General features: G+C 46.9%; 2 protein-coding genes across 3 annotated transcripts in view; both read right to left on the bottom strand.

Moving 5' to 3' along the window:
- The window catches only part of LOC128437455 (NLR family CARD domain-containing protein 3), a 61,313-nt gene extending 35,264 nt beyond the window's left edge, over positions 1-26,049 (bottom strand). Inside the window, exons 1-8 of one of the 2 annotated variants that reach the window (XM_053419623.1) lie at positions 25,976-26,049; positions 25,136-25,321; positions 24,916-25,035; positions 24,696-24,815; positions 20,509-20,711; positions 18,360-20,280; positions 17,707-17,868; positions 17,116-17,255 (exon numbers count right to left, since the gene is read on the bottom strand). In XM_053419623.1, the coding sequence (XP_053275598.1) occupies positions 17,724-17,868; positions 18,360-20,280; positions 20,509-20,711; positions 24,696-24,815; positions 24,916-25,035; positions 25,136-25,179 (2,553 nt within the window). In that variant the 5' untranslated portion in view covers positions 25,180-25,321; positions 25,976-26,049 and the 3' untranslated portion in view covers positions 17,116-17,255; positions 17,707-17,723. Of the gene's footprint in view, positions 1-17,081; positions 17,256-17,706; positions 17,869-18,359; positions 20,281-20,508; positions 20,712-24,695; positions 24,816-24,915; positions 25,036-25,135; positions 25,322-25,975 lie in introns of those variants that run through there. The other variant, XM_053419622.1, reaches the window with a different exon arrangement.
- LOC128437461 (protein EOLA1) lies at positions 679-16,008 on the bottom strand. Its single transcript, XM_053419632.1, has 3 exons — positions 15,868-16,008; positions 1,805-2,092; positions 679-1,736 (listed from the first exon to the last, which is right to left on the bottom strand). Exons 2-3 carry the CDS (start codon positions 2,061-2,063, stop codon positions 1,528-1,530), a joined length of 468 nt encoding a protein of 155 aa, XP_053275607.1. The 5' UTR covers positions 2,064-2,092; positions 15,868-16,008; the 3' UTR covers positions 679-1,527.
- Positions 26,050-26,783: the final 734 nt, after the last annotated feature.

The following is a 26,783-nucleotide window of genomic DNA, read 5'->3' as shown; positions in this document are numbered from 1 at the left end:
TTCCCGTTGGCAGGGAAAGTTAAAGAGGATATGATATATGACAAATAATTAGGACAAATCTTTATTCTTTCCGTAAATTTTTTGTAAAAAACCCTCGATACTTCCAGTATTGAGGTATTTCTGTTCTCACTTTAGCGTGTTAGCTTCACATTGAAAGTTGTGAAAGAGTTCTGCACATGTTAGTTTGTTGCCAAAAAACTTTATTTACAAATCTCCGACACAAATAACTTCGTGCTCCGAACGTTGAAGTCGAGAGCGACAGTTGTTGGTACGGTTACCTGAGAAGAACTGACTTTAATTAGTTTGTCGGTCAGTTAATTGAGTTTCAGTCGGCCAATCGGTGAGAGGGGGCGGGGCATGGGCAGTCCCTGTTTATTGATGAGGGATGTATTTATGTTGATGTTTTGTTCAAACTGCCGATGGTGATAAGTTGTTTCTGGGAGAATAAAGTTAGTTTCACAAGCAGGCGACCGTTTGTTTCATCAGTGACAAAGATCACATGATCACAGGTGTCACATGATCAGGACCTCCTGAACCATTCATCTGTTTGTGTAAATAAAGACGACTCGTTTCCACTTCCTGTAGAATATCTCAGATACGAACGCTGCCATCTTGTGGTGATGGAGTCTTTAACAGTCAGTACACTGTGCAGTAGTAATTCTCATCTGACGTCTCGGCCTGTTTTTATATCATTTAATAACTGATTCAAACCAAACTGATCAGAAACACTTGAACAAACATCAGAGAGAGAAGAACGATGTGAAACGACAGAAACTTCTTTACAAACATTTACTTAACGTGTACTTTGACTTTCTGGAGCCTGAACTAGAATCAAAGTTACGAGCTGACTACAGGACTAACTTCATGAAGAACCAGTTCCACGGGAGGTTCAACCAGTACGTTAACTCCATTCATGTAAAACTAACTCTGTATAAGCACCGCCCCCTAGACTCATTCTGACATCATTCATCATCTTGGATCTGAACCTTTGTTTTATTGAAGAAACCATTTTGTTTCTCATGGTTTTATTCCCTCAGTGAAGATTTTCATCGTTAACAATACAAGATGTTGACTGTTACATTAGCATGATATATTAGTGTACTTCACTTTATTGAGTCTGGACGACAGGAGGAGGAGCTGAAGCCTGAAGTGTCCAGTTTGACCTGCAGGTGGCGCAACATGAAAATCAGGATTCTTTCTCTGAGGAAAACGGATGTTCAGGTGTGAACCAATCAGATCAGATCTGATCCCACCAGACCACATGAGTCCACATCCTCTAACAGAGTCCTTTCAATTCCCTCCTGGTCCACATGTGAAGGACGTCCTCTCAGCTGACGTCCTAAGAATCACAATATCAAAACTGATCACAAGATAGAGATCAATACTTTCATTCACATGCTCCCACACACGCACACGTCTATAAACCCAGACTGGTCTTTAACACAGGACACGCGTGTTAATCTGCATGTAGGTCAGGAAGTGAGATCTGATCCCAGGAGACACCGGCCCTGTGTGCATCACGTGTCCTCATGGCAGAAGCTCCGTGGGGATCTCCACAGTCCAGGGGTCGCGACCTCCTCTGGAGCTCAGGGGCTCTTTCAGCCAGCGAGGGTTGGACAGGTGAGTCACGTGTTTCTCCTGCAGACCAACCAGAAGGGCCGACCTCTCCAGGTGCTGAAGCTCCTCCTCCAGCATGGAGGCGGGACACACCGAGGTCACGCCCACATCCACCAATCCTGAAAGAGATGTATTTCCACAGGTGATGCCTTCAGGAACCCCACAGAAAACACAGGTCAGTTCCCACCTGCCACCACGCCGCGGCCGAACCGCTCCCCGGACTCCAGGAGCCCGTGGATCTGAGCCTCGGTCATCCCCAGTGGGCCGCGAAGCACCGCCCGCCACTCGTCCCTCTCCCAGTCCCGCCGGGCGATGTGGACCGCCAGGGTCTGGTTCTCCAGCGGGGCCAGCAGGGGCCTCCAGCGGCTCTCCAGCGTCTTCACCCCGTCCAGAATCAGACCGGCGTACGGCTGGCGGAACGACAGACACCACACCTGCACCGACATGTCTGAAAAACAAGCGCACCCCACACCTTCTGACGTGTGAGGGAAACAAACACCCCCCCTCAGATGTGGAATGAAGTTTGTCACCAACCGGTTTCCGTACAGATCAAAGTCTCGGCGGTGAAATCCTTTGATCTAACTTTAATTCAGCAGTTTCTCAGTTTGATGACGTTGATTCTCGCTCGTTGGTTTTTACAGAGAATCTACTTCCTGTTGTTGTGCAATAGTAGGAGTAGAATTGACGTTGGCTAATTATTAATAATCATGAAATATGATTATTAAAATAATAATTATTTCTTAAAAATAATCAAAAATGATAAAGCTGTTAATTAAGAAATGTAACACATTTAATTAGAAATGATACGGTTATCCATTAATAATAGTTAAAATAATTAATAAAAACAATAAAATTATCAATTAAGAATAATACAAATCTGTAATCATTGCTTATTGTCGCGGGGCACCACCCTGGTTACAGGGACCAACGAGTCAATCTACTCTAATCAGTCTCATAATGATAAATGTCAAATCAATAATCTCAATATTTAATATTAATAATTATTTAACAGTGAAGGCTTCTAAGTTCGAGCACAGGCAATCATAATCCAGCTGCAATCACATACATATGCACAAATAATCACAGACTACAGATACTTTAATTACAAAAGCATTTATTAAAAAGGGGAAATAAAGTTATAATGTTATTCAATGATTCATCATTTTAACAAGTTCCGATATTTCAAAGATAACACAGCAGCAGCACTAATCACAATTCAGAAAATACATGTAAAACCGGCGGTCTACCTATGTATGTCTGTCTCGGTGTGTGTGTATGTGTCAGTGTCAAAGTGTCTCTGTGTGTGTGTGTCTATATGTATGCATGTGAAATAAAGTTAGTGTTATTTAATGATTCATCATTTTAACAAACTCCCATATTTCAAAGATAACAACAGCAGCCGCTTATCACAATTTAGAAAAACACATGTATTCATCTATGTGTATCTGTGTGTGTGTATCTGTCTGTGTCTATCAATGTGTCTCTGTGTCTGTGTGTGTGTGTGTGAGAGAGCGAGAGAGAGAGAAAAAGAAGGGGGCGTGGCGATGACGCAGTCACTTGGTGACGTCACATCTAAGATGGCGGCCGATCATGATTCGTGGAATCAAGGCCTAAAAACTCTCAAAATGGCGGATTGACTACAAAACAAGATGGCGGAGCCGTTATGAATTTAGAGCCAGAATGGGAGGAGAGGGAGAGAGGAGGTGTGGCAATAATAGATTCAAAATGGTGGTTTAACTTGCGTTATTCAAAATGGAGTCTATGTTAACGACACCATGTGGCCGGAGCTCACACTGGTGGTCGTCACACGAATTGCACCAAGGGATTTTCAGACAAAGAGAATTCTTTGTCTCTGCTTTGGCATTCGGCCGCATGGCTTCCAGATGTGTCCAGCCTCTCTGAATATAGATTTAACTATGTTACATGAACTGTATTCTAAATACAGATCGGATGTGTGTATAGGTCGGTTTAGAAGGAGAGAGAGAGAGAGAGAGAGCATACAAGGAGAGAGCAAAGCTCTTAAAAGCACCGTCAGAGACAAGTTACATTTACTTTACCACTCAGCACCCAAGTGGCGTTGTGTGCTGAGGTTTGAACGGTAAAGTCTCTTTAAAGTTGTTCAAACGGTCACAATGAGCTGGAGACGCTGCTCACGGCGCTTAAAAACTGTGGCACAAGGCCGTAACCGGAAACCGGAAGTGGCGAGTCGCCGCTAAACATTAGAGACTCGGCGGTCTCATACAAAACAAATACATTCAAGTATTAAAACAATACGCTACGTATTAGATTAACATCTGCCCAGACAATAAAGCCTCTCACTGTGACCTCCGCGGTGTTGCTTGCGCGTGGGGCGCGGATTTCCGGGAGTCCAGTGAATGTCTCGTTAAACCCCAGGATGCGTGCGAACGGGCGGATTCCTGGAAAACAAAATCAGTGTCCTGGCCTCTTAAGCGGTGCTCCGGTGGGTCTCGTGGTTGCAACGGAGATCAGCGCTGGGCCGAATCGAGCGAACTTCTCTTGCTCTTGGAATGGAATTCAGCTTCGTCTCTTCTGCAGGGATGTGGAGCTCGTGCTCCTCAGCGGAATGAATCTCGCGCTTCTGCAGGGGACGGCTGTGGAAGCCGTTTGTAGATCGTTGGGAAAAGAAAAAGTCCGTGGGGAACGTGAAACAGTCTGAGATTGTTCCGTGTGCAATTTCCTGTTTGGTCTTTTCAAGTTAAAAGAGCAAAAGTCCTTTTGAAAATAAAAACGTAGACTGAATAAAGAAATAAAAGAAATGAAAGAAATGGCTGATAAACTAAAAGTTAAGGTTGCCCCCTTTTAGCAACTAAATCAGCTGGTGTTGTCTTCAGAGCAGGGTAAAATGGCAGCGATGTTTGGGGTTCATGGGCTTTTAAATTACCTGAGAGGTCCTCCTCCTTGAGAAGTTGGTCATAGGATGATGCTGGCTTTAAGCCAATTGAGTGTCAGAAATGGATCTGAGTGGGCTGGGCTTGGAAATCAGCGGGGTTCCAAGGCATTCCCCGAACATTTTTCCACCACCAGGGGGAGATTCTTGAGCCTGCAGGAGGATATTTTCCCGCCCAAAGTTTAACAACCCTTTGTTCCTCTCGGCTCCAGTGTCTGGTGGCACCCCGCTGGGCTCTGGCCCAACACTGTTTACGTTTTTCTTCTGTGTAAAACAATGTGCAGCTCCTGAGCAGCTCGGTGGTTATACTGCCCCCTACATATTCACCAAGCTACTGCAGCAGGTTAGATACTCCAGTATTTTCATTTTTACACTGATGAAAAAATAAAGTTACACAAAAACCTTAAAATAAAAAACTAATTGCTCGTGATTTTTCAATCTATAGTTATTTTCATTAAAATTAATAAAAGCACGAATCATAAATAAACAAGGTAACGCAAAAATACGAGAAGAAGAGGGAGAGATTGGGTAGGAAGAAAAAAAGGCAGGATAACAAAGAGAGAACTGGAACGAGTGGCGACTGTCAGAGAGAGAGAACAAGAAGAAGGGAGCGGGTGAGAGGAGAAGTGCAGAGTGGGGGGGCCCATAGTAATGAACTGGTGGTGGGGGGGAGATGGTTAAGCCTGTTTCCAGTGCTGCGTGGACAGATGTGTGGACGGACCGCTAGCGATCGCTGAATGTTTGGCAAACTGTTCAACACAACAGGCCCAAAATGTCCACTGTCTTCAGGACACCATCTCTCAGACACTTTCTGTCCCTTGTCTCTTCTGTGAACCTCCCATCATTAATTATTTCCCAGCATGCAGCTGTTCCCAGAGGCTGCTACAGTCTCCCCCTGGTGGTTGTTCTGAGGTGGTGGTCGAGAACGTACAACAAGAATCTTCATCTACGTTTGTATAACACGTCCTCGGGTCAGTTTTCTATTAAATATGGTAAAATGTTTATGAAACAGTTTCCTCAGAGACTTAAAGATGCTCTGCTCTTCATCGACTCTTCTTCATTCTGTAAATGTCTCATTCACTTTTCTTCTGCTGGTTTCCATTATGTCAAACTGGTGATTTTGTTCTTGTACCTGCACCAAGGACGAGATGTTTCCACCAGTTTGTTTGAAGAGGAAAGAAAAGCTGAGTCATGATTCCAGTGAAGTCGGTGGAAGGATGTTTATTGAGCATTAAAGCAGAGACAAGTAGAAACAGAACTTTTCTCTCTGAGATGTTTTTCTTCTCGTTACATCTGGTTTGTCACAGAGGAAATGATCCATGTGTTTGACTCATAGACTGAATATAAAGGCTTTGACTGGGATGTGCTGCTGTTATACTGCAGCGCCACCTGTGGGTCAAAAGGAGAAAAGCCACCACCGCTCTGCACCTGATGCAGAAATGAAAACGTCCCATTTTTAAGTCCAGAGTTTTGATCTTTTGTGTCAAAGACAAAACTCTGATTTTAAACTCAAAGTGATTTCAATGTGTTGAACTTTGTGTTGAACTAAATCAATTTGTGACGTGAATCCAGGAACTTTAAGATCATAAACAAACATATACACAGAATGTGGTTCTACACACATGGAGACACACTGAGGGACAAAGGTGGACAATAATAAAGACAAACTTAAACACACTGTATGTGACTCTTTATAGAGGGTTTATATATTCTGCTTGTGTTGTGTCATTTCAATAAACACATTCTTCATGTGAATAAACACAATCGGGCAGGAAGGTTGCTGGTTTGAATCCGGTTCAGATGGGGTCTTCCTGTGTGGAGTCTGCATGTTCTCCCCGTGTTTTCTCCAGGTGCTCCGGCTTCATCTCACTAACACATGCAGATTAGGGGTTGTGTAGATTGGAGACTACACACAAGCTGCTGCTGCTTCAGCCTCTGGATCCTCAGGACACAGCTCAGCCTCCGTCCACACACACTGTCCTCTTCACACTGTCCTCTTCACACTGTCCTCTTCACACTCAGCTCCACAAAGACCTCCCCCACCTGTTGAGAGAAGAAGACATCAGTGTCACAGAGACTCACTTCATCAGCTGTGAGTCAGTGATGCAGCTCATCCAGTAGAAAGAGCAGCAGGGACTTCAGTCCTGTTCAGAGGTGGAGCAGCTTCCTCTCTGCTTCATGTTCACGTGTTGGAATGAACACGCTAAGAGCTCAGTGTGTGTCCTCTGCATGTCAAAGTGCAGAGTGGACACCTGAGAGGTGGATTTACTGCTGTTACAGGTGAAGCCATGTTTCACTGTGTGTTGATGAACATCTGCTTCTGACAAACTGGGACCAGAGGAGACAGATGGACCTCAGCAGAGGTTCTGCTCTGTATAAAGAGCTCCTGGTTACCATGTGATGAGGAGAGGCTTCAGTCCCACTGATCTCAGAGCTGTGACAAAGATCCACCTGATCAGTTCTTCACTGATGAAGTGAGAGGACAAACTGTCTCAGATCAGATGAAGACGACACCGTCTCTGTCCCTCGTGTGAGGCTGTCAGCTGTGGTCCAGCTTGTGTAAGTTACAGCGCCCCCTGGTGGCATCTGGTCAAAATATATTACGTGACCACGACATAATAACGTGTGAACGAGATAAATAACTCGAGGCCACGAGATCTGAATCTGCTGTTTACTAACAAGACGAGTGGAAGACAAGAAGACACACACTGTCTCACTGTCTCTGAGGACACACACTGTCTCACTGTCTCTGAGACCACACACTGTCTCACTGTCTCTGAGGACACACACTGACTCACTGTCTCTGAGGACACACACTGTCTCACTGTCTCTGAAGACACACACTGACTCACTGTCTCTGAGGACACACACTGTCTCACTGTCTCTGAGGACACACACTGACTCTGAGGACACACACTATCACTGAGGACACACAATGTCTCACTGACTATGAGGACACACATTGTCTCACTGTCTCTGAGGACACACACTGACTCTGAGGACACACACTATCTCTGAGGACACACAATGTCTCACTGTCTCTGAGGAAACTCACTGTCTCACTTACTCTGAGGACACACACTGTCTCACTGACTCTGAGGACACACACTTACTCTGAGGACACACACTGTCTCACAGTCTCTGAGGACACACACTGTCTCACTGTCTCTGAGGACACTCACTTTTTCTGAGGACACACACTGTTTCTGAGGACACACACTTCTCACTGTCTCTGAGGACACACACTGTCTCACTGTCTCTGAGAACACACACTGTCTCACTGTCTCTAAAGACACACACTGTCTCTGTGGACACACACTGTCTCACTGTCTCTGAGGACACACTGTCTCACTGTCTCTGAGGACACACACTGTCTCACTGTCTCTAAAGACACACACTGTCTCTGTGGACACACACTGTCTCACTGTCTCTGAGGACACACACTGTCTCACTGTCTCTGAAGACACACACTGACTCTGAGGACACACACTGTCTCACTGTCTCTGAGGACACACACTGTCTCACTGTCTCTGAGGACACACACTGACTCTGAGGACACACACTGTCTCACTGACTCTGAGGACACAAAGTGTCTCACTGTCTCTGAGGACACACACTGACTCACTGACTCTGAGGACACACACTGTCTCACTGACTCTGAGGACACACACTGTCTCACTGTCTCTGAGGACACACACTGTCTCACTGTCTCTGAGGACACACACTGTCTCTGAGGACACACACTGTGTCACTGTCTCTGAGGACACACACTGTCTCACTGACTCTGAGGACACACACTGTCTCACTGTCTCTGAGGACACACACTGTCTCACTGACTCTGAGGACACACACTGTCTCACTGTCTCTGAGGACACACACTGTCTCACTGACTCTGAGGACACACACTGTCTCACTGTCTCTGAAGACACACACTGACTCACTGACTCTGAGGACACACACTGTCTCACTGACTCTGAGGACACACACTGTCTCACTGTCTCTGAGGACACACACTGTCTCACTGACTCTGAGGACACACACTGTCTCTCTCTCTCTCTCGGTGCATGCTGGGAGATTGTTGCGTGAGTGAGTGTCGGAGCGAGTGCGTTTTTCGTTCCTATTTTCTCTTTATTTGTTGTTAATGTTATATTTTTTTAATCACATATCACATTAGAGTCACAGTAGTTTATTTTCTGGTGGTTTGGGTCTCTCTCTGGGTGTCTTTCCCCTCACCAGCGTCTTGCTGGTGTAGCGATGGCCGTCATGGCCAGTGGGAATTTTAAATCACTTACACGTAAACACGGGGTTAAGATTTGTGTGAGTTTCCCCTGCAGTGTGGAGAGCATCGGTCTCGCTGTGGGGGAGAAGGTCGGTCACAGCTGTGTGGTGTCGGCGGCCCGGATGAACAGCGCCGTGGTCGTGTTCCTGGACCGCGTGGAGAAGGTGAACTCCGTGGTGGAGACAGGTATCACCGTGAACGGGTGTTTTGTACAGGTACTGCCTTTGTCCCAACCCGCTACCAAGGTGGTCCTGTCCAATGTCCCTCCGTTCATCACCGATGAGTTTCTCAGTAGAGAGCTGTCCAGACATGGGAAGGTAGCGTCCCCGATACGGAAGTTGTTGTCTGGATGTAAGTCTCCGTTACTGAAACACGTAGTGTCCCACCGCAGACAGCTCTACATGATACTGAACAACCGGAACGAGGAGCTCAACCTCCGCTTCCATGTTAAAGTAGATGATTATGACTACGTGATTTTCGCCACTTCATCGGTGATGAAGTGTTTCGGGTGCGGAGAGGAGGGACACACGGTGAGAGCCTGTCCGAAGCGGAGTGACCCGGCTCCGCCCGGTCCTGATGCGGCTACGAGCGCTGGTGCGGGGGCCCCCGAAGCTCCTCCGGTACCGGAGCGGCGGGGACCCGCTGCCCGGCGGGCTGTGCCCGCCGTGCCGGCGGATCCCCCTGGGGGGACGGTGGCCGCGGGGCTGGCCGGTCCCTCGGGGGGGCTGACCGGTCCCTCCGGGGGGCCGGCCGCGGAGGGGCTGGCCGTCACATCTGGGCGCCCGGTCGCTGCGCCACGGGTTTCTCCTCCAACATCTCCGAGGAGAAGCGATGCTGTGACCGAGCCATCACCAGGGGTGAGTTTTGTTAATACACCGGGTGTGGGGGTGGAGGTGTTGGTGGAGGATGTTGTGGTGGAGGATGTTGTGGGTGAGGTAGAGGAAAAAGAGGTGGGAGATAAAGGGGAGGAAGAGGATGGTGTAGTTATCAAACAGGTGGAGGAGGTGACGGGTGAAGGAAAAAGTGTTGAGCAGGAGGGCGGGGACAGTGGAAGGAGAGGAGGAGAAGCAGCTGAGGGCAGGATGGTGTGGAGTGAGCAGGTGGAGGAGGAGGAGATGGAGGAAGAATCAGTAAAGGAAAAGAAAACAGTAAAGCGTAGGAGGTCAGCTAGGACAGTTTTAAATGAGGCAAAGACGAGTAAAGTGCAAATGGACAGTGATGTGAGTGAAAGTGAGTGTGTGTCTGACAGCAGCGACTTTCCGCCTTTTAACAGCAGCCAAAAGAAGAAAACCCTCAGTGTAGATAAATTTAAATCGTTTTTACATCAAACAAAAAATCAGCAACTCATACTCGAAGAACACTTCCCAGATCTCTGTCTTTTTATTTCCTCGGCCAGACTCCACATGAGCCAGAGGGAGGAGTCTGGCCTCACAGACCAGGAAGTTTTTAGACTTAAAAAACTTGTGCTCAGAGCAAAGAGAAAGCTGAGCAGTGATGGAAAGGACAGCAATGGTTGTATTAATTAATTTATTGTTTTCTGTTTTTATTTCTAACATTTTAAACAACATGGATGTTTTTAAAGTTGGGGTTTTAAACGTGAACGGTGCAAGAGATCAAAAGAAAAGAACCTGTATTTATGAAACTATGAAAATTAAAAAAATTGATGTCATGTTTTTACAAGAAACTCATAGTGATTTTAATAATGAGTCTGACTGGAGGAGGGAGTGGGGAGGGGAGGCCATTTTAAGTCACAACACTTCCCTGAGCGCAGGAGTGGGCTTCCTCTTCTCCACGGCTTTTAAACCGAACTCGCTGGAGGTCAAACATGTGATCCAGGGGAGGCTTCTTTTAGCCAAAGCTCAGTTCGACCATTTTACTGCTGTTTTTATTAACGTTTATGCTCCAGCAACCGGTGCAGAGAGGAAGCCCTTTTTACTGAAAATAAGTGAAGTTATTAATGATTGTGCCATGGAGGATTTTTTATTCTTGGGGGGGGATTTTAACTGCACTGAAGATGCGATTTTAGACCGCAACCATGCAGAGCCTCATCCAGCCTCTCAGCACGCCTTAAAGCAGCTGGTCCGCTCTCACGGCCTGGTGGACGTGTGGAGGAGGATGCACCCAGACTGCAGACAGTACACCTGGTCCCACATCAGAGAGAGTAGGATCTCCTCAGCCAGGTTAGACAGGATTTATTGTTTTAAACATCATTTTAACATTTTTAAAAGCTGCGCCATCATGCCGGCTGGTTTTAGTGATCATTCCCTGCTTTTATGTCATGTGTTTATCAGGAATGTTTTACCCAAGAGCGCCTATTGGCATTTTAATTCTGTTTTAACATTTGATAAGAGTTTTACAGATGTTCTTACGTATTTCTGGGGTGTTTTTAGACAGAGGAAGGGCGATTTTAGTAATCTTAGGCAGTGGTGGGACCACGGTAAGACACAAATACGCCTATTGTGTCAACAACACACCCTCAATGTCACAAGAGACGCCACCCGATCTATGAAAGATCTAGAGACCGACATAGTGGAACTAGAACATTTAAGTGAGTCCACCGGAAATCGAGGTTATATTGAAAGCCTCAAAGAAAAAAAAATGGCTTTAGCCGACCTGTTAGAACGTAAAGTACAGGGCGCGTTAGTCAGGTCTCGGTTCCTGAACATCAGTGAAATGGATGCTCCAACTAGTTACTTCTTCAGTCTGGAGAAAAAGAACGGGCAGAGGAGAGTAATCCACACCCTGCTCTCAGACACAGGGGAAGAGCTGATGGAGCCAGATCAGAGAGCGGGCTGTGAGTTTTTATCAAGCACTGTACTCTTCTGAGGAAGAACACGCAGGCAGGGAGGAGTTCTGTGAAGAACTACCTCAGATCTCGGAAGAGTCCAACTCACAGCTCGCTGCCCCCCTCCGGATGCAGGAGCTGCTGACCGCCCTGCAATGCATGCAGGGACGGCGGGCTCCTGGCATTGACGGACTGACACCGGAGTTTTATAAAGCTTACTGGGGCATTTTATCACACGATCTTTTACAGGTTTTTAATGAGTGTCTGGCGTCTGGCTCCATGCCAGTGTCCTGCAGGAGGGCGGTCCTCACACTGCTCCCGAAGAAGGGGAACCTGCAGGACATCAAGAACTGGCGCCCTGTGTCATTGCTCTGTGTGGATTACAAACTTCTGTCCAAAGCACTGGCCTCCAGGCTGGGGAAGGCTATGGAGCAGGTCATTCACAGGGACCAGACCTACTGCGTGCCCGGCAGGTCCATGGTGGACAATGTCCACCTCATTCGAGACCTTTTGGATGTCTCCAGTTCATTTGATGTAGATATAGGCTTGATTTCCCTAGACCAAGAAAAAGCTTTTGACCGCGTTGAACACAGCTTCCTGTGGCAAGTAATGGGGAAGTTTGGGTTCAGCGCTGGCTTCATAGCTAAGATCAAGGTGCTGTACAGTGATGTTGAGAGCGTGTTAAAGATCAACGGCAGTCTGAGTGCTCCTTTCAGGGTGGGTAGAGGTGTCAGGCAGGGCTGTGCTCTGTCGGGGATGCTCTACGCACTCTCCTTGGAACCTCTCCTCCGCAGAATAAGATCTAGCATGCAAGGTGTGTTTTATCCTGGTTTTAGTGGCAACATGATTTTATCAGCGTACGCCGACGATCTTATTGTTTTTATTAAAGACCAGACGGATGTAGATGTTTTAGCCAAAATCTTAAATGATTTTAATGTGGCATCGGCCGCGAGGGTCAATTGGAAAAAAAGCGAAGCCCTCGCGGTCGGGGAGTGGCCTGGAGGTCTCCCAGTTCTCCCCCAAAACCTGAAATGGAAGAGGGAGGGCATAAAGTACCTCGGGGTGTTTTTAGGAAACGACGATATACATAAGAAGAACTGGGAGAACGTCACAGAAAAAATAGAAAACAAACTGTTAAAATGGAAATGGCTGCTCCCAAAAATGTCTCTTAGAGGGAGGGTACTGGTTTTAAATAATCTTGTGGCATCCCAACTGTGGCACCACCTGATGTGTGTGGAACCCCCCCCTGGCTTACTTTCCAATGTACAAAAGAAAATGGTGGATTTTTTCTGGGGGGGTCTACACTGGGTGCCACAGGGGGTGCTGTTTTTAGCCAGGGAGGAGGGGGGACAAGGCCTCGTCCACCTAGCCAGCCGGACTGCAACTTTTAGACTTCAATTCATCCAAAAATATCTCACAGGTCCGGCAGATCTGGTGTGGAGAGATGTGGCCAGCAGCATCCTTAGGCGTGCAAATAACCTGGGGTTGGATGATGCTCTGTTTTTAACAGATTCTAAATTATTAAAATTAAGTGGGTTGCCTCCTTTTTATCAAGGTGTTTTTAAATCATGGGCCCTTTTTAACAAAAAAAGGTGTCAAAAAGCAGCCTCTCTGTACTGGTTGTTGAGAGAACCACTCGTGAATGGAGCCAGACTGGACGTCAGCGGCACAACAACACCCGGCCTTATGGCGGCGCTGACCCGGTCTGGAACAGTGACCTTACAGCAGCTGGTGGATGCAGTGGGGCCGGCACTCAACAACGCCCAGGCCCTGGGCTCCCTGCTGGGGCTGCAGTCTTCCCGGATGGCCCAGAGGATCCTGGAGCTCTGGACCCAGAGGCTCTCCATCCGAGAAAAGGACCTCCTGAGGGCCTACCAGAGGGGGGAAACAACACCAGAGGCTGCAGACCCCTATCCAGATATTATCCTGAGCCCAGGCCTGGGAGAAAAGACCGGCCCCCTACTAACTGAAATAAACACACACAAACTAACAATTCACAGAGCGGACAAAGAGACGCTGTACAGAAACTGTGTGAAAAGCATCCACCAGACCGGACTGAGCAACAGACCCCCCACTGTGTGGTCACGGAGGTGGGGGGATCATGGACCCTGCCCGCAGTGGAGGATTTTATACAAACCTCCCCTCAAGAAAAGAACAGGCGACCTCCAGTGGAGAATTTTACACGGCGCCGTCGCTTCCAACGCTTTTATTTCTATTCTTAATCCCACCGTTCTTAACAAGTGTCCATTCTGCGACCTGCGTGAGACTATTTATCACGTTTTTACTGAGTGCAAGAGACTGACAAGTTTCTTCGCTCTTTTAACTGAGAAGGTTTTTATCATGGGAGCTGCCTACAACAAAAGAGGTAAAGATAAGTGGCAGCTCCTGAACCACCTCTCAGGTGAGGCCAAGATGGCCATTTATATTAGTAGGAAGAGCAGGGTCGAGAACAGAGACGGGCAGGAAGCGGGGGGGGGGGGGGGGGTGGTAAACCTCCGGGCCAGACTCAGACTCGAGTTCAGTTTTTACACAATGATATCTGATCTCGAGTCTTTTAAAAGAATTTGGTGTTTTAATGACATCCTCTGCACCGTCACCAACAATGAGCTGTCCTTTCCACACTTTTTAACAGACTGAGTTTTTTAACAGCAGCACTCTTTTTTTTGTCTATTTATATGAATAATGTTGCAAGAAAGTGTTTTGTAAAATGAGAAAAATGTAAATAAAGTGCTTGTGAAAAATCAAAAAATCAAATCTCTGAGGACACACACTGTCTCACTGTCTCTTAGGACACACACTGTCTCTGAGGACACACACTGTCTCTGAGGACACTCACTTTCTCTGAGGACACACACTGTTTCTGAGGACACACACTTCTCACTGTCTCTGAGGACACACACTGTCTCACTGTCTCTGAGGACACACACTGTCTCACTGTCTCTGAGGACACTCACTTTCTCTGAGGACACACACTGTTTCTGAGGACACACACTTCTCACTGTCTCTGAGGACACACACTGTCTCACTGTCTCTGAGGACACACACTGTCTCACTGTCTCTAAAGACACACACTGTCTCTGTGGACACACACTGTCTCACTGTCTCTGAGGACACACTGTCTCACTGTCTCTGAGGACACACACTGTCTCACTGTCTCTAAAGACACACACTGTCTCTGTGGACACACACTGTCTCACTGTCTCTGAGGACACACACTGTCTCACTGTCTCTGAAGACACACACTGACTCTGAGGACACACACTGTCTCAGTGGACACACACTGTCTCACTGTCTCTGAGGACACACACTGTCTCACTGTCTCTGAGGACACACACTGACTCTGAGGACACAAAGTGTCTCACTGTCTCTGAGGACACAAAGTGTCTCACTGTCTCTGAGGACACACACTGACTCACTGACTCTGAGGACACACACTGTCTCACTGACTCTGAGGACACACACTGTTTCACTGTCTCTGAGGACACACACTGTCTCACTGTCTCTGAGGACACAAACTGTCTCTGAGGACACACACTGTCTCACTGTCTCTGAGGACACACACTGTCTCACTGACTCTGAGGACACACACTGTCTCTGAGGACACACACTGTCTCACTGTCTCTGAAGACACACACTGACTCACTGTCTCTGAGGACACACACTGTCTCACTGACCCTGAGGACACACACTGTCTCACTGTCTCACTGTCTCTGAGGACACACACTGTCTCTGAGGACACACACTGTCTCACTGTCTCTGAGGACACACACTGTCACACTGTCTCTGAGGACACACACTGTCTCTGAGGACACACACTGTATCACTGTCTCTGAGGACACACACATGGACCTGTCTCCAGGAAGCTGAGGTCATCTGGTGTTTTGGGGACAGGATGAGTCTGGAGACATTGAGATGTTCTGGGTGAGTTAGAGATCAACTGAACCAACCAGACGTTGATTTAAACTTCTCTTATCCGTCCCTTTAAGGAGAGTGTGCACCACACAACAGTGTAGAGTCACTGTGGTCAGTGGGCGGAGCTTTTATACAGGTTGATCTCCAACTGAACCTGGAGCAGGTTAGCTGTTCATCAGAAGTTACCATGGTGATTGACCTGGTTAAGAAGTGGACGAGCTTCGTAGAACTGAAAAAACTAAACCTGAAGTGAACCTGATAACCACAAATCCTGCTTGGTAGCACAGACCCTGGATCTGTGATACTGACTGTGTTTAGTAACATACTGATGAAAGCAGCGTGGACTGACTCCAACCATCTACTGACCTCAGAGTCTCCAGTCGACAGGTTGGACTCTGCTGTAGATCAAGAAGCTCCTTCACTTCTGAGTCCTGCAGGTAGTTGGAGCTCAGATCCAGTTCTCTCAGATGAGAGGGGTTTGACCTCAGAGCTGAAGCCAGAGAAGAACAGCTGATCTCTGACAGACTGCAGCCCTTCAACCTGGACAAAGAATAAAACTTAACTGTAAATTAAACTGAGTTCATGTGTGAAAATAACAGACATATATTCATGTCAGCACAGACTCATAACATGGAAGATAAATATGAAATCAGACATGTTGGACTAAAAACTGATCCTGATTCAGAACAAATAGATTATTTGGACCCGGTCTCTGTCCTGCAGATCAGTTTAGGAAATCCAGAACTCAACTCAGTGTTTTAACAAGTAGCTGAATATTTAAAATGTCACAGATTAATGAATGAATGAATTCAATTTATGTATGAAGAGGAATTATGTTAAATTAGAATTAAATGAGATAAATTGTGTATAAATGCTGTTTTATAGATATGAGATCTACAAAAGTCAGTCAGTGAACTGACCTCAGAGTCTCCAGTCGACAGGTTGGACTCTGTAGAAAACCACACAGCTCCTTCACTGCTGAGTCCTGCAGGTTGTTGTCTCTCAGATCCAGTTCTCTCAGATGAGAGGGGTTTGACCTCAGAGCTGAAGCCAGAGAAGAACAGCTGATCTCTGACAGACTGCAGTGAAACAACCTGGATAAAGAAATATGAATATTAGAATGTGTCCTCCTGTTGTTGTGGATCGTCATCATGTCAACACAGACTCTCAACATGCTGCTGACCTCAGTCCAGTCTGTGACCTGAAGATAAATATCAGATCAGACATGTTGGACCATTGTTTCATTCATCAGCTTCTTCTCTGTGTGTTGGTCACTGAGCAGGTTTGTGTAATTAAACACTGTTTAAAGTAGGGATGGCTCCTGATGTCACTTCCTGTTTGTTTCTATACTTATCAACTGTCCAACGTCTTTCAATAAGAATGTGTCTTATTTTGAAAACCTGAGGAGGACGAGTGCTCAGCCTCAGTCCACATGTTATTTACTGACACTTTCTTAGTGATCAGGAGCAGGTGAGTGACAGATGACTGAGGGACAGTGAGCAGAGCAGAACTGAGACAATTTAAATAAATAATGACCCAATAAGAAAGAAAGTCTGAAAAGTGAAGAAGGATTTAAGGACCTCAGAGTCTCCAGTCGACAGTTTGGACTCTCCAGTCCAGAACACAGCTTCTTCACTCCTGAGTCCTGCAGGTTGTTGCTACTCAGTTCCAGTTCTCTCAGATGTGAGGGGTCTGACTTCAGAGCTGAGGCCACGACTTCACAGTGAGTCTCTGAGAGTCCACAACAACTGACTCTGTAATTAAAGAAAATATCAAATCTGTGAGAAGTAAATCAGAAAACACAACATTCATACAAAACGTGATCATGTGACCCTCACCCTGGTAAATCCCCTCTTTGTTAAAACACCTCTGACACACACACACACACACACATATACACTGACACACACACACTGACACACACACTGAAACACACTGACACACACTGACACACACACTCACATACGCACTGACACACACACTGAAACACACTGACACACACTGACAGACACTGAAACACACACACACACACACACACACTGACACACACACTGACACACACACTGAAACACACTGACACACACTGACACACACTGACACACACACTGAAACACACTGACATACACTGACACACACACACACACACACACACACACATACACACACACTGACACACACACACTGTGACGGCCTGCTGGCCTGTACCTTTCCATGACAGGTGTCTAACCCTCTGTTTGTGTCCCTGGTCTCCGTGTGCAGTGCTGCTGATTGGAGGTAACGAGCCGTAACTGGGTGCACCTGGTACGCAGGTGCACCGGACTCCTTGAAAGCTCTGGCTCCTCCTCCTCCTCCTCGGGGGGGCTGGACCTGCAGCAGTCACAGGCTGAGGGGGGGGGCTTGGCCAGCACCGGGGGGGGGGGGGGGGGGGTCGTGCTGAGCATTCGTTTTGTCTTGTGCGTTGTTTTGTTTGAATATCTGCACCACTGAGGTTCTACAATAAACCCATCCTGGAACCTGGTAAAACTACCGTCCGCTCTGTCATGACACTGACACACACTGACACACACTGACACAGACTGAAACACACACTCACACACACACACACACACTCACACACTCACACAGACTGAAACACACACTCACACTCACACACTCACACACACTGAAACACACACTGACACATACACTCACACACACACAAACACACACAAACACACACACACACACACACACTCACACACACTGACACACACTGACACGCACGCACACACGCACACACACACACACTGACACACACACACACACACACACACACACACACACTGATTGAACATGTTATTGATCATGTCTGGACTCACAGAGCCTTCCTGCAGTTCCTCACAGCTGGGATCAGTCTCAGTCGACCCTGGTCTGATGTGTTGAACTTCATCAGGTCCAACTCATCCAGAACCTCCTCTGACATCTGCAGCATGTAGGCCAGAGCTGAGCAGTGGATCCCAGAGAGTTTCTCCTCTGATCTGTTCTCTGACGTCAGGAACTGTTTCATCTGCTGATGAACTGAGTGGTCGTTCATCTCAGTCAGACAGTGGAAGATGTTGATGCTTCTGTCAGGAGAAATGTCATCACTCTTCATCTTCTTCAGGCTATTGATGACTCTCTGGATGATCTCTGGATTGTTCTCTGGATTGTTCCCTGTCCGACCCAGCAGGCCTCCTAAGATTCTCTGGATGATCTTTGGATTGTTCCCACTCCGACCCAGCAGGCCTCCTAAGACTCTCTGGATGATCTCTGGATTGTTCCCAGTCCAACCCAGCAGGCCTCCTAAGACTCTCTGGTTGGACTCCAGACTGAGGCCGTGAAGGAAGCGAACAAACAGGTCCAGATGACCATTTGTACTGGTGAGGGATTTCTCCATGGTTCTCTTCAGGAGGTCATCCAGGGAGAAGGTCCTGTCTGTGTCCTCACATGTTCCCAAGAAGTTGTTGAGTTCTTCTCTGTTCCTCTCGGTGTAACAGTGGAACATGTAGACTGCAGCCAGAAACTCCTGAACGCTCAGATGAACAAAGCAGTAGACTGATTTCTGGAAGATCACACACTCTCTTCTGAAGATCTCAGTACAAACTCCTGAGTACACCGAGGCCTCTGTGACATTAAGACCACACCGCTCCAGGTCTTCTTGGTAGAACATGATGTTTCCTTCCTCCAGATGTTGAAGTGCCAGCCTCCCCAGCTTCAGGAGAACGTCCCTGTCAGCCTCCGTCAGCTGCTGTGGACTCGTCTCATGTCCCTCACCGTACTTGTTGTTCTTCCTCTTTGTCTGAACCAGCAGGAAGTGTGAGTACAGGTCAGTCAGGGTCTTGGGCAGCTCTCCTCTCTGGTCTGTGGTCAACATGTGCTCCAGAACTGTAGCAGTGATCCAGCAGAAGACTGGGATTTGACACATGATGTGGAGGCTCCTGGACGTCTTGATGTGTGAGATGATTCTGCTGCACAGCTCTTCATCACTGAATCTCCTCCTGAAGTACTCCTCCTTCTGGGCCTCAGTGAAGCCTCGTACTTCTGTGACCCTGTCAACACATGCAGGAGGGATCTGATTGGCCGCCGCAGGTCTGGAGGTTATCCAGACGAGAGCCGAGGGAAGCAGATTCCCCCGGATGAGGTTTGTCAGCAGCACGTTGACTGATGACCTCTGTGTGACCTCAGACACAAGCTCCCTGTGGTTGAAGTCCAGAGAAGGTCTGCTTTCATCCAGGCCGTCAAAGATGAACAAAGGTTTACAGACAGCGAGCGTCTCTGCAGTGAGCTTCTGTAACGCTGGATGGAAAACATGGAGCAGCGTGAGAAGACTGTGCTGCTGGTCCTTCACCAGGTTCAGCTCCCTGAACGAAAGCACAGCCAGCAGACCCACATCCTGGTTCTCTGAACCCTCTGCCCAGTCCAGAGTGAACTTCTGCACCAAGAAGGTTTTTCCAACGCCAGCGACGCCGTTGGTCAGGACGACTCTGATGCTGCTCTGCTGGTCAGTGGAGGCTTTAAAGATGTCGTGGACCTTGATGGGAGTGTCCTGGAGGATCCTCTTCTTGGAAGCCGTCTCAAGCTGCCTCACCTCATGTTGAGTATTAACCTCTTCACTCTGTCCCTCTGTGATGTAGAGCTCAGTGTAGATCCTGTTGAGGAGGGTTCTACTTCCTGTTTCATCACTTCCTTCAGTCACATGTTCACATCTCCTCCTCACACTGAGCTTATGTTCATCTACAACCTCCTGCAGACCAGGATCTGCTGAAAGACAAGAAACAATGTGAGAGACAGAGAATCTGAGAATCTGCTGATTGTTTTCATCAGATACAGAAAAACTACAGAAAATAAAAGCTTTTTAACTTTGTGCTTTTCTAACGATGTTAAATGTTGATGCTGTATGAAGGAACAAAATAAAACCACATGTGCTGTTGTCAGAAGTGAAGACATCAGCAGACACATGTACAGTGCTGCTCTGACCGGCTGTCTGACCTCCAGCTCCTCTTCTGGATCTTTGTCCACACTGGGGACAGAAGGAGTCTCCTGAAGAACCAGACTGGTCCCAGTATGAGGTGATGCACTGTCTGCAGAACCAGTGTCCACAGCTGGTGGAGACTGGATCCTTCAGGACGTCCTGACACGAAGCACAGCAGGACGACTGCTCCTCCTCAGAAACATGACTCCTCTTCCTCTCCCTGTGAAGACATGTCCTGATAACTCACATGTCACAGTCACAGGTTGTCATCACTTCTGTCAAGGAGGTTTTGAGTCTCTAGTGGATTTCAAAGTGGTTTCATAAGGAGGGTGTTGATTCTTGGTGGAGGTCAGGGGTCTCATTTATAAAACAGTGCGTAGGATTGAAAGTTTAATTAAAAGTGTACGTACGCACGAAAGCCAGAAAAGGCGTACGCAAAGTAAAATTCCGATTTATAAAACCGTGCACACGTGTAACGGTGTAAATATGTTGTATGTTAAATCCTGTTCAACGTGGGACTGTAGTCACAGTTTTTGATGTATTTCTTTTATTTTGCCATGTCTTTTATTTTGAAAACCCATTGTGGGAGCTTCTGGGGGATTAAGTCTGGCGCATTTTGTTTTTACCTCAGAAGTAGATGCTCGCGCTGTGTGTAGGTTGTCCTTCTGTCCTGTTAGTGTTTTAGTTAGTTGCTAATGGTTAATTTAGTGTATGAAACCTGTGTAGTAATATGCAACTTCTCTTTTGTAGATGACTGTGGCTGTTTGTCCATTATATGTTACAGAGAATAAAGTTAAACTGTTTCCACTAAGCCTGAGTGAAAGTGAAGTAAATAAAGAAAGCAGCAAAGCAAAACAGAGACCGTCACACAGGCACACCTGATCACAATGTTCTCTTTATAAATCCCAGTCCACCTGGAGACGTTCGTACGTGGATCTGCCTCTAACTCCGCCCACTTTCAACCATAAATGGTCAAATCAAAGCACGGCACGAATATTAAATGATGCTGCTGACCAATGGGTTTCCTCCGTGAGTCCTGACGGAGTCACGGCATCAAGCGATGAGAAGAGGAAGTGAGACTTTGTGACACTGACATCGAGGTGTTTGTTATTGAGGTGGAGGTAGAGAACGACTTTATGGGACAGCAGTGATGTCACTAATAAAGAAAATACACTGATACTCTGCTGCTGCTGTGGATAACACAATGTGTGAGATCAGAAATCGCTGAACCCTCTCTTCTTCCTCATCCTTCCATTTGCATGCACACATCACTCAGAACCCTCAGGAACACGTCAGGTGTGATTACATAAGCACACTCACATACACATCTTTGTAATAGTTAGTACTTTTATTAGTAATTTGTGTTTTTATACTTTATTGTGTTCATAATAAATGGTTTTCTTTCACAAATGTTCTTTCATTAATGTTGCATAATGTTGAATTTCACGCTGTGACTGTTACTCAACCGGTACAATTAACTATTGTTGTTCTCTACCGTCCACCAGGTTCTTTGGGAGATTTCTGGAGGAATTAGACGTCCTCCTGTCAAACTTCCCAGAAAATGGCCCTGCACTTATCCTTCTGGGTGACTTTAACATCCACACAGACAAGTCATCTGATCTTTTACTTTTACTGTCTTGTTTCGCTCTCTCACTCAGTCCTTCCCCTCCTACTCACAAAGCCGGTAACCACCTGGACTATATTTTCACCAGAAACTGCTCAACATCTAACCTCACTGTAACCCCACTTCATGTCTCCGACCACTTCTTCATCTCTTACTCTCTCCCATTATCTCCAACCGACAACCTTAACACATCTACAGAGTCTGTACCTGTCCGTCGCAACATTCGTTCCCTCTCTCCTTCCTCTCTAGCCTCCTCTGTTTTATCAGCCCTCCCTTCCACTGACTCTTTCTCACTCATGCATCCTAACTCTGCCACAGACATTCTCCTTTCTACTCTGTCCTCCTCTCTTGACTCTCTGTCCTCTTACGTCACGACAGGTCCGCAAGTCTCTCCCAGCTCCGTGGTTGTCTGACTCGGTGCCGACAGAGCCACTGTGTGAGCATCAGAAAGGAAATGGCGGAAATCTAAACACCTGGACGACCTGCTAGCTTATCAGTCTCTTCTCTCCTCTTTTTCTGCCTCTATTTCCACAGCCAAAAGCACTTTTTACCAAACTGCAATTCAAGCCTCATTTTCTAACCCAAAAAACTCTTCTCCATCTTTTCCAACCTCCTCGACCCCCCCAGTCCCCCTCCTCCTTCCTCTCTTCTACCAAGCCACTTTGTCAACTACTTTACAAAAAAGATAGATGACATACGCTCTTCATTTTCTGATCCTCCTTCTATAACCACACTTCCAACAACTTCATCTTCATCCCCTTCGCTCTCCTCTTTCAACCCCCTGTCTCCCAATCAAGTTCTGACCTTGGTAACCTCCGCCCGCCCGACCACCTGACCCCTTGACCCCATCCCTTCTCACATTCTCCAGTCTATTGCCCCTGACCTTCTTCCTTTTCTTACCCATCTAATCAACACTTCCCTGTCAACTGGCTGTTTCCCTAATTCTCTGAAGGAGGCAAGAATAAATCCTCTCCTGAAGAACCCCCCCCTCGACCCGTCTGAAGTAAATAACTACAGACCCGTCTCTCTTCTTCCCTTTGTTTCAAATTCTTGAGCGTGCTATCTTTAATCAACTCTCCTCCTATCTTAACCACAATTACCTTCTTGACCCTCACCAGTCTGGTGTCAAGGCAGGTCACTCAACTGAGACTGCCCTCCTTGCTGTCTCTGAGCAGCTTCACACTGCTAGAGCAGCCTCTCTCTCCTCTGTCCTCATCCTTCTAGACCTCTCTGCTGCATTTGACACAGTGAACCACCAGATCCTCATTTCCTCCCTTCAGGACCTGGGTGTGTCAGGCTCTGCTCTCTCCCTGCTCTCTTCCTACCTCAATGAAAGCACTTATAGGGTAACTTGAAGAGGATCTGTGTCTGAACCTTGTCCCCTCACTACTGGGGTCCCTCAAGGTTCTGTCCTGGGTCCTCTCCTCTTCTCTTTGTACACCAACTCCCTCGGCTCTGTCATTCACTCACACGGCTTTTCCTACCATAGCTATGCCGATGACACCCAACTAATCCTGTCTTTTCCCCGATCAGAAACACAGGTAGCAGCACGAATCTCTGCCTGTCTGACTGACATCTCTCAGTGGATGTCTGCTCACCACCTGAAGATTAACCTTGACAAGACTGAACTACTTTTTCTTCCAGGGAAAGACTCTCCCGCCCACGACCTGACTATTAACTTTGACAACTCTGTGTTAACCCCCACTCAGACTGCTAGGAACCTGGGTGTGACACTCAATAGCCAACTCTCCCTCACTGCCAACATTACTGCAACAACACGGTCCTGTAGATTCATGCTGTACAACATCAGGAGAATACGCCCCCTCTCACTCAGAAGGCGGTGCAGGTTCTGGTCCAGGCTCTGGTCATCTCACGCCTAGATTACTGTAACTCCCTCCTGTCAGGTCTACCTGCTACTGCCATCCGACCTTTGCAGCTCATCCAGAATGCAGCAGCTCGACTGGTTTTTAACCTAAATTCACTCACACTACTCCGCTCCTCCGCTCCCTTCACTGGTTACCAGTGGCTGCTCGCATCCGGTTCAAAACACTAGTACATTGCGTACCATGCTGTGAACGGATCCGGTCCAGTCTACATCCAGGACCTGGTCAAACGTTACACCCCACCCCGTTCACTCCGCTCTGCTTCGGCCAATCAGCTTGTTGCTCCCTGACTGCTAAACACTCATCAAAAACACAACTGTTTTCCGTCCTGGCTCCTAAATGGTGGAATGAGCTCCCCATTGACATCCGGACATCAGAAAGTTTACACATCTTCCGCCGAAAACTAAAAACACACCTCTTCCGACTTTACGCTCGTATGCATGAGTCAGAGTTTGCGTGGAAATACGCACATTTTTTGGTTTGTGCGTGAGAAGTGGCATACGCACGTTTCAGGCCCCATTTTGTGCGTAAGCAACGGTTATAAATGAGACCCCTGAGCTCTTTGAGTGATTCTGAGAGATTAGTCACCAACTTCAATGAAGCTGTGTCCTAATGCAGGGGCCACACTAGAGGAAACTAGATCCTCTTCAGAGCAGGTCCCAGTAGAAATACTGGGACTTTTTTTTAAGTCTCTTACTCTGTGTGTGAGGGTCCAGGTTCATTACTGAAGAGTGGAGGAGTCATCATGGACCAGTCACTCTTCAGAGACAGACAGCTGGACCCTGGAGACTCTGCTCTCAGTCTGTGGTCCTGACCTCTGCAAACACAAACATGTTTTTATTCAGAACACATCATTCACTGGTTCATTCTGTGAGGATTCAGTTTGGAGCTTCACATGTTTGTAGCAGGTCTCTTACTTTGTGTGTGAGGGTCCAGGTTCATTACTGAAGAGTAGAGGCTGTTCCATGGACATGTCACTCTTCAGAGACAGACAGCTGGACCCTGGAGACTCTGCTCTCAGTCTGTGGTCCTGACCTCTGCAAACACAAACATGTTTTTATTCAGAACACATCATTCACTGGTTCATTCTGTGAGGATTCAGTTTGGAGCTTCACATGTTTGTAGCAGGTCTCTTACTTTGTGGTTGAGGGTCCAACTTGCTCTGAAGTGTCCTCGTCCATGTTGCACCGGCTGCGGCTCAGTTGTGGTTCAGGCCACGCTGCTCTTCTAGATATTCAAGGTCTGGTCTATTTCCTCTGGTTCTGCGCTCAGTTTACAGCAGAACACAGTGAAATGATCTTTCACATCAGTTTCAATGTTTATCTGTTGAAAACTTCACAAATACAAATATTTGCAACACTTCCTGTAGCCTACCCATTTCAAAATAAAAGCACTTCAGCGTTTCTGTCGACTGAATCAATTCATTTACTTTTAAATGTTTTATTGTGAAATAGATGCAGGGCTTCATAGTTTGTATTACTGGTATTTATTTGAGTACACAGGAGTACTTATATACAAGGAAATACTGTGATCACATCAGAAATCTCAGGAAGGACAAGAGTCTCTCTCTCTCTCTCTCTCTCTCTCTCTCTCTCTCTCTCTCTCTCTCTCTCAGTCTCTCGACGTACTACGGTAAGCGAATTGCGTCACTTCCTGTTTTACGGAGCTCACAGGAATCAGGACAAAAAAGTTTAAGAACCACACCCAAAACTTCACAGCAAGGACACAAACACACACACACACACACACACACACACACTCAGGTGACTGTAACGTGTGATTGTGAAAACACGTTGTGTTATTAAACACTTGATGAACAGATGAAGATAAAAAGTGAAGCTGTAAGTTAACTCTGTTAATTAGTCCTTTGAAGGCTCTTTGATCCAGACCTGCTGTTCACATCTGTCTCTGGATCAGTGAAGAACACTGACTGTAAAATAATATGAATGAATAATATAAATGTAGCTGAACACTCACCAGCCTCAGACTTCACGTCTCCTCCGTCTGCTCCTTGAAGTGAGAACCAGTCTGAACACTTTCACTTTCACTGGAGGCTCCTCCCCCTCTACAGTTACTGGAAATCACGTGACTGTGTGTGTGTGTGTGTGTGTGTGTGTCTGTGTGTGTGTGTTCTAAAATTAAAACTGCTGTTTGTAACTTAACTCATGAAATAGTTTTTTTTGAAATTTATAATAACAATAATAATAACATATATATTGTTATTAACTGTAACAGCATCATGTGAACACGATGAAGACGTGTTTCCTTGAGATCGGTCTGATCCGTCAATAGTTTGTTAAAATGTGGAAAACTCCCAAACGGCCCAACTCCATCAAATGAAGCCTGAGCTCAAACCCAGTAACAGTGTTTGACCACTCTGGGGGGGGGGGGGGGGGGGACAGGTTCTCACAGTCATCATCCCATTGGTCAGCTAGAGAACGATCTTCAGCAAACGCTCCCAGTGGCACAGACAGGGACTGCATCACTTCCTCCTGAATCCTCTCCAGCACTCAGGAGGACCTGATGCTGGTGATGTCACAGAGTGTTTCCATGGAGGCCTTTGTGAGGTGGCCCAGTTTGATGATGCCCGCCTCAATAATTAATGTTGTAGAGGAGAAGGTGTCAGTTCTCAGGAACTCATTGTAGAACAGCGGCTCCTCAAACAGCCATATCCCTGGTCTGGGGTCAGGAGTCCGCTTGACCTCCAGCGTCTGCCAGGCGTTCACCACCGAGCTGTAGAACGGAGTCAGTCCGGTCAGGTCAGCTTCAGTTGATGATAACAGAA

This window comes from Pleuronectes platessa, chromosome 3 (genome assembly GCF_947347685.1).
Source record: "Pleuronectes platessa chromosome 3, fPlePla1.1, whole genome shotgun sequence".
Classification (NCBI taxonomy): domain Eukaryota; kingdom Metazoa; phylum Chordata; class Actinopteri; order Pleuronectiformes; family Pleuronectidae; genus Pleuronectes; species Pleuronectes platessa.
The sequence above is the reverse complement of the archived record's forward strand: the minus strand, read 5'-3'. Positions and strand labels throughout refer to the sequence as shown.

Bases quoted from the DNA above. Each gene is read 5' to 3' on its own strand.
- LOC128437461 (XM_053419632.1), bottom strand. From the start codon at position 2,063: ATGTCGGTGCAGGTGTGGTGTCTGTCGTTCCGCCAGCCGTACGCCGGT. The intron at 1,737-1,804 runs GTGGGAACTGAC...CATCTCTTTCAG, and splicing joins CGGCCGCGGCGTGGTGGCAG to GATTGGTGGATGTGGGCGTG.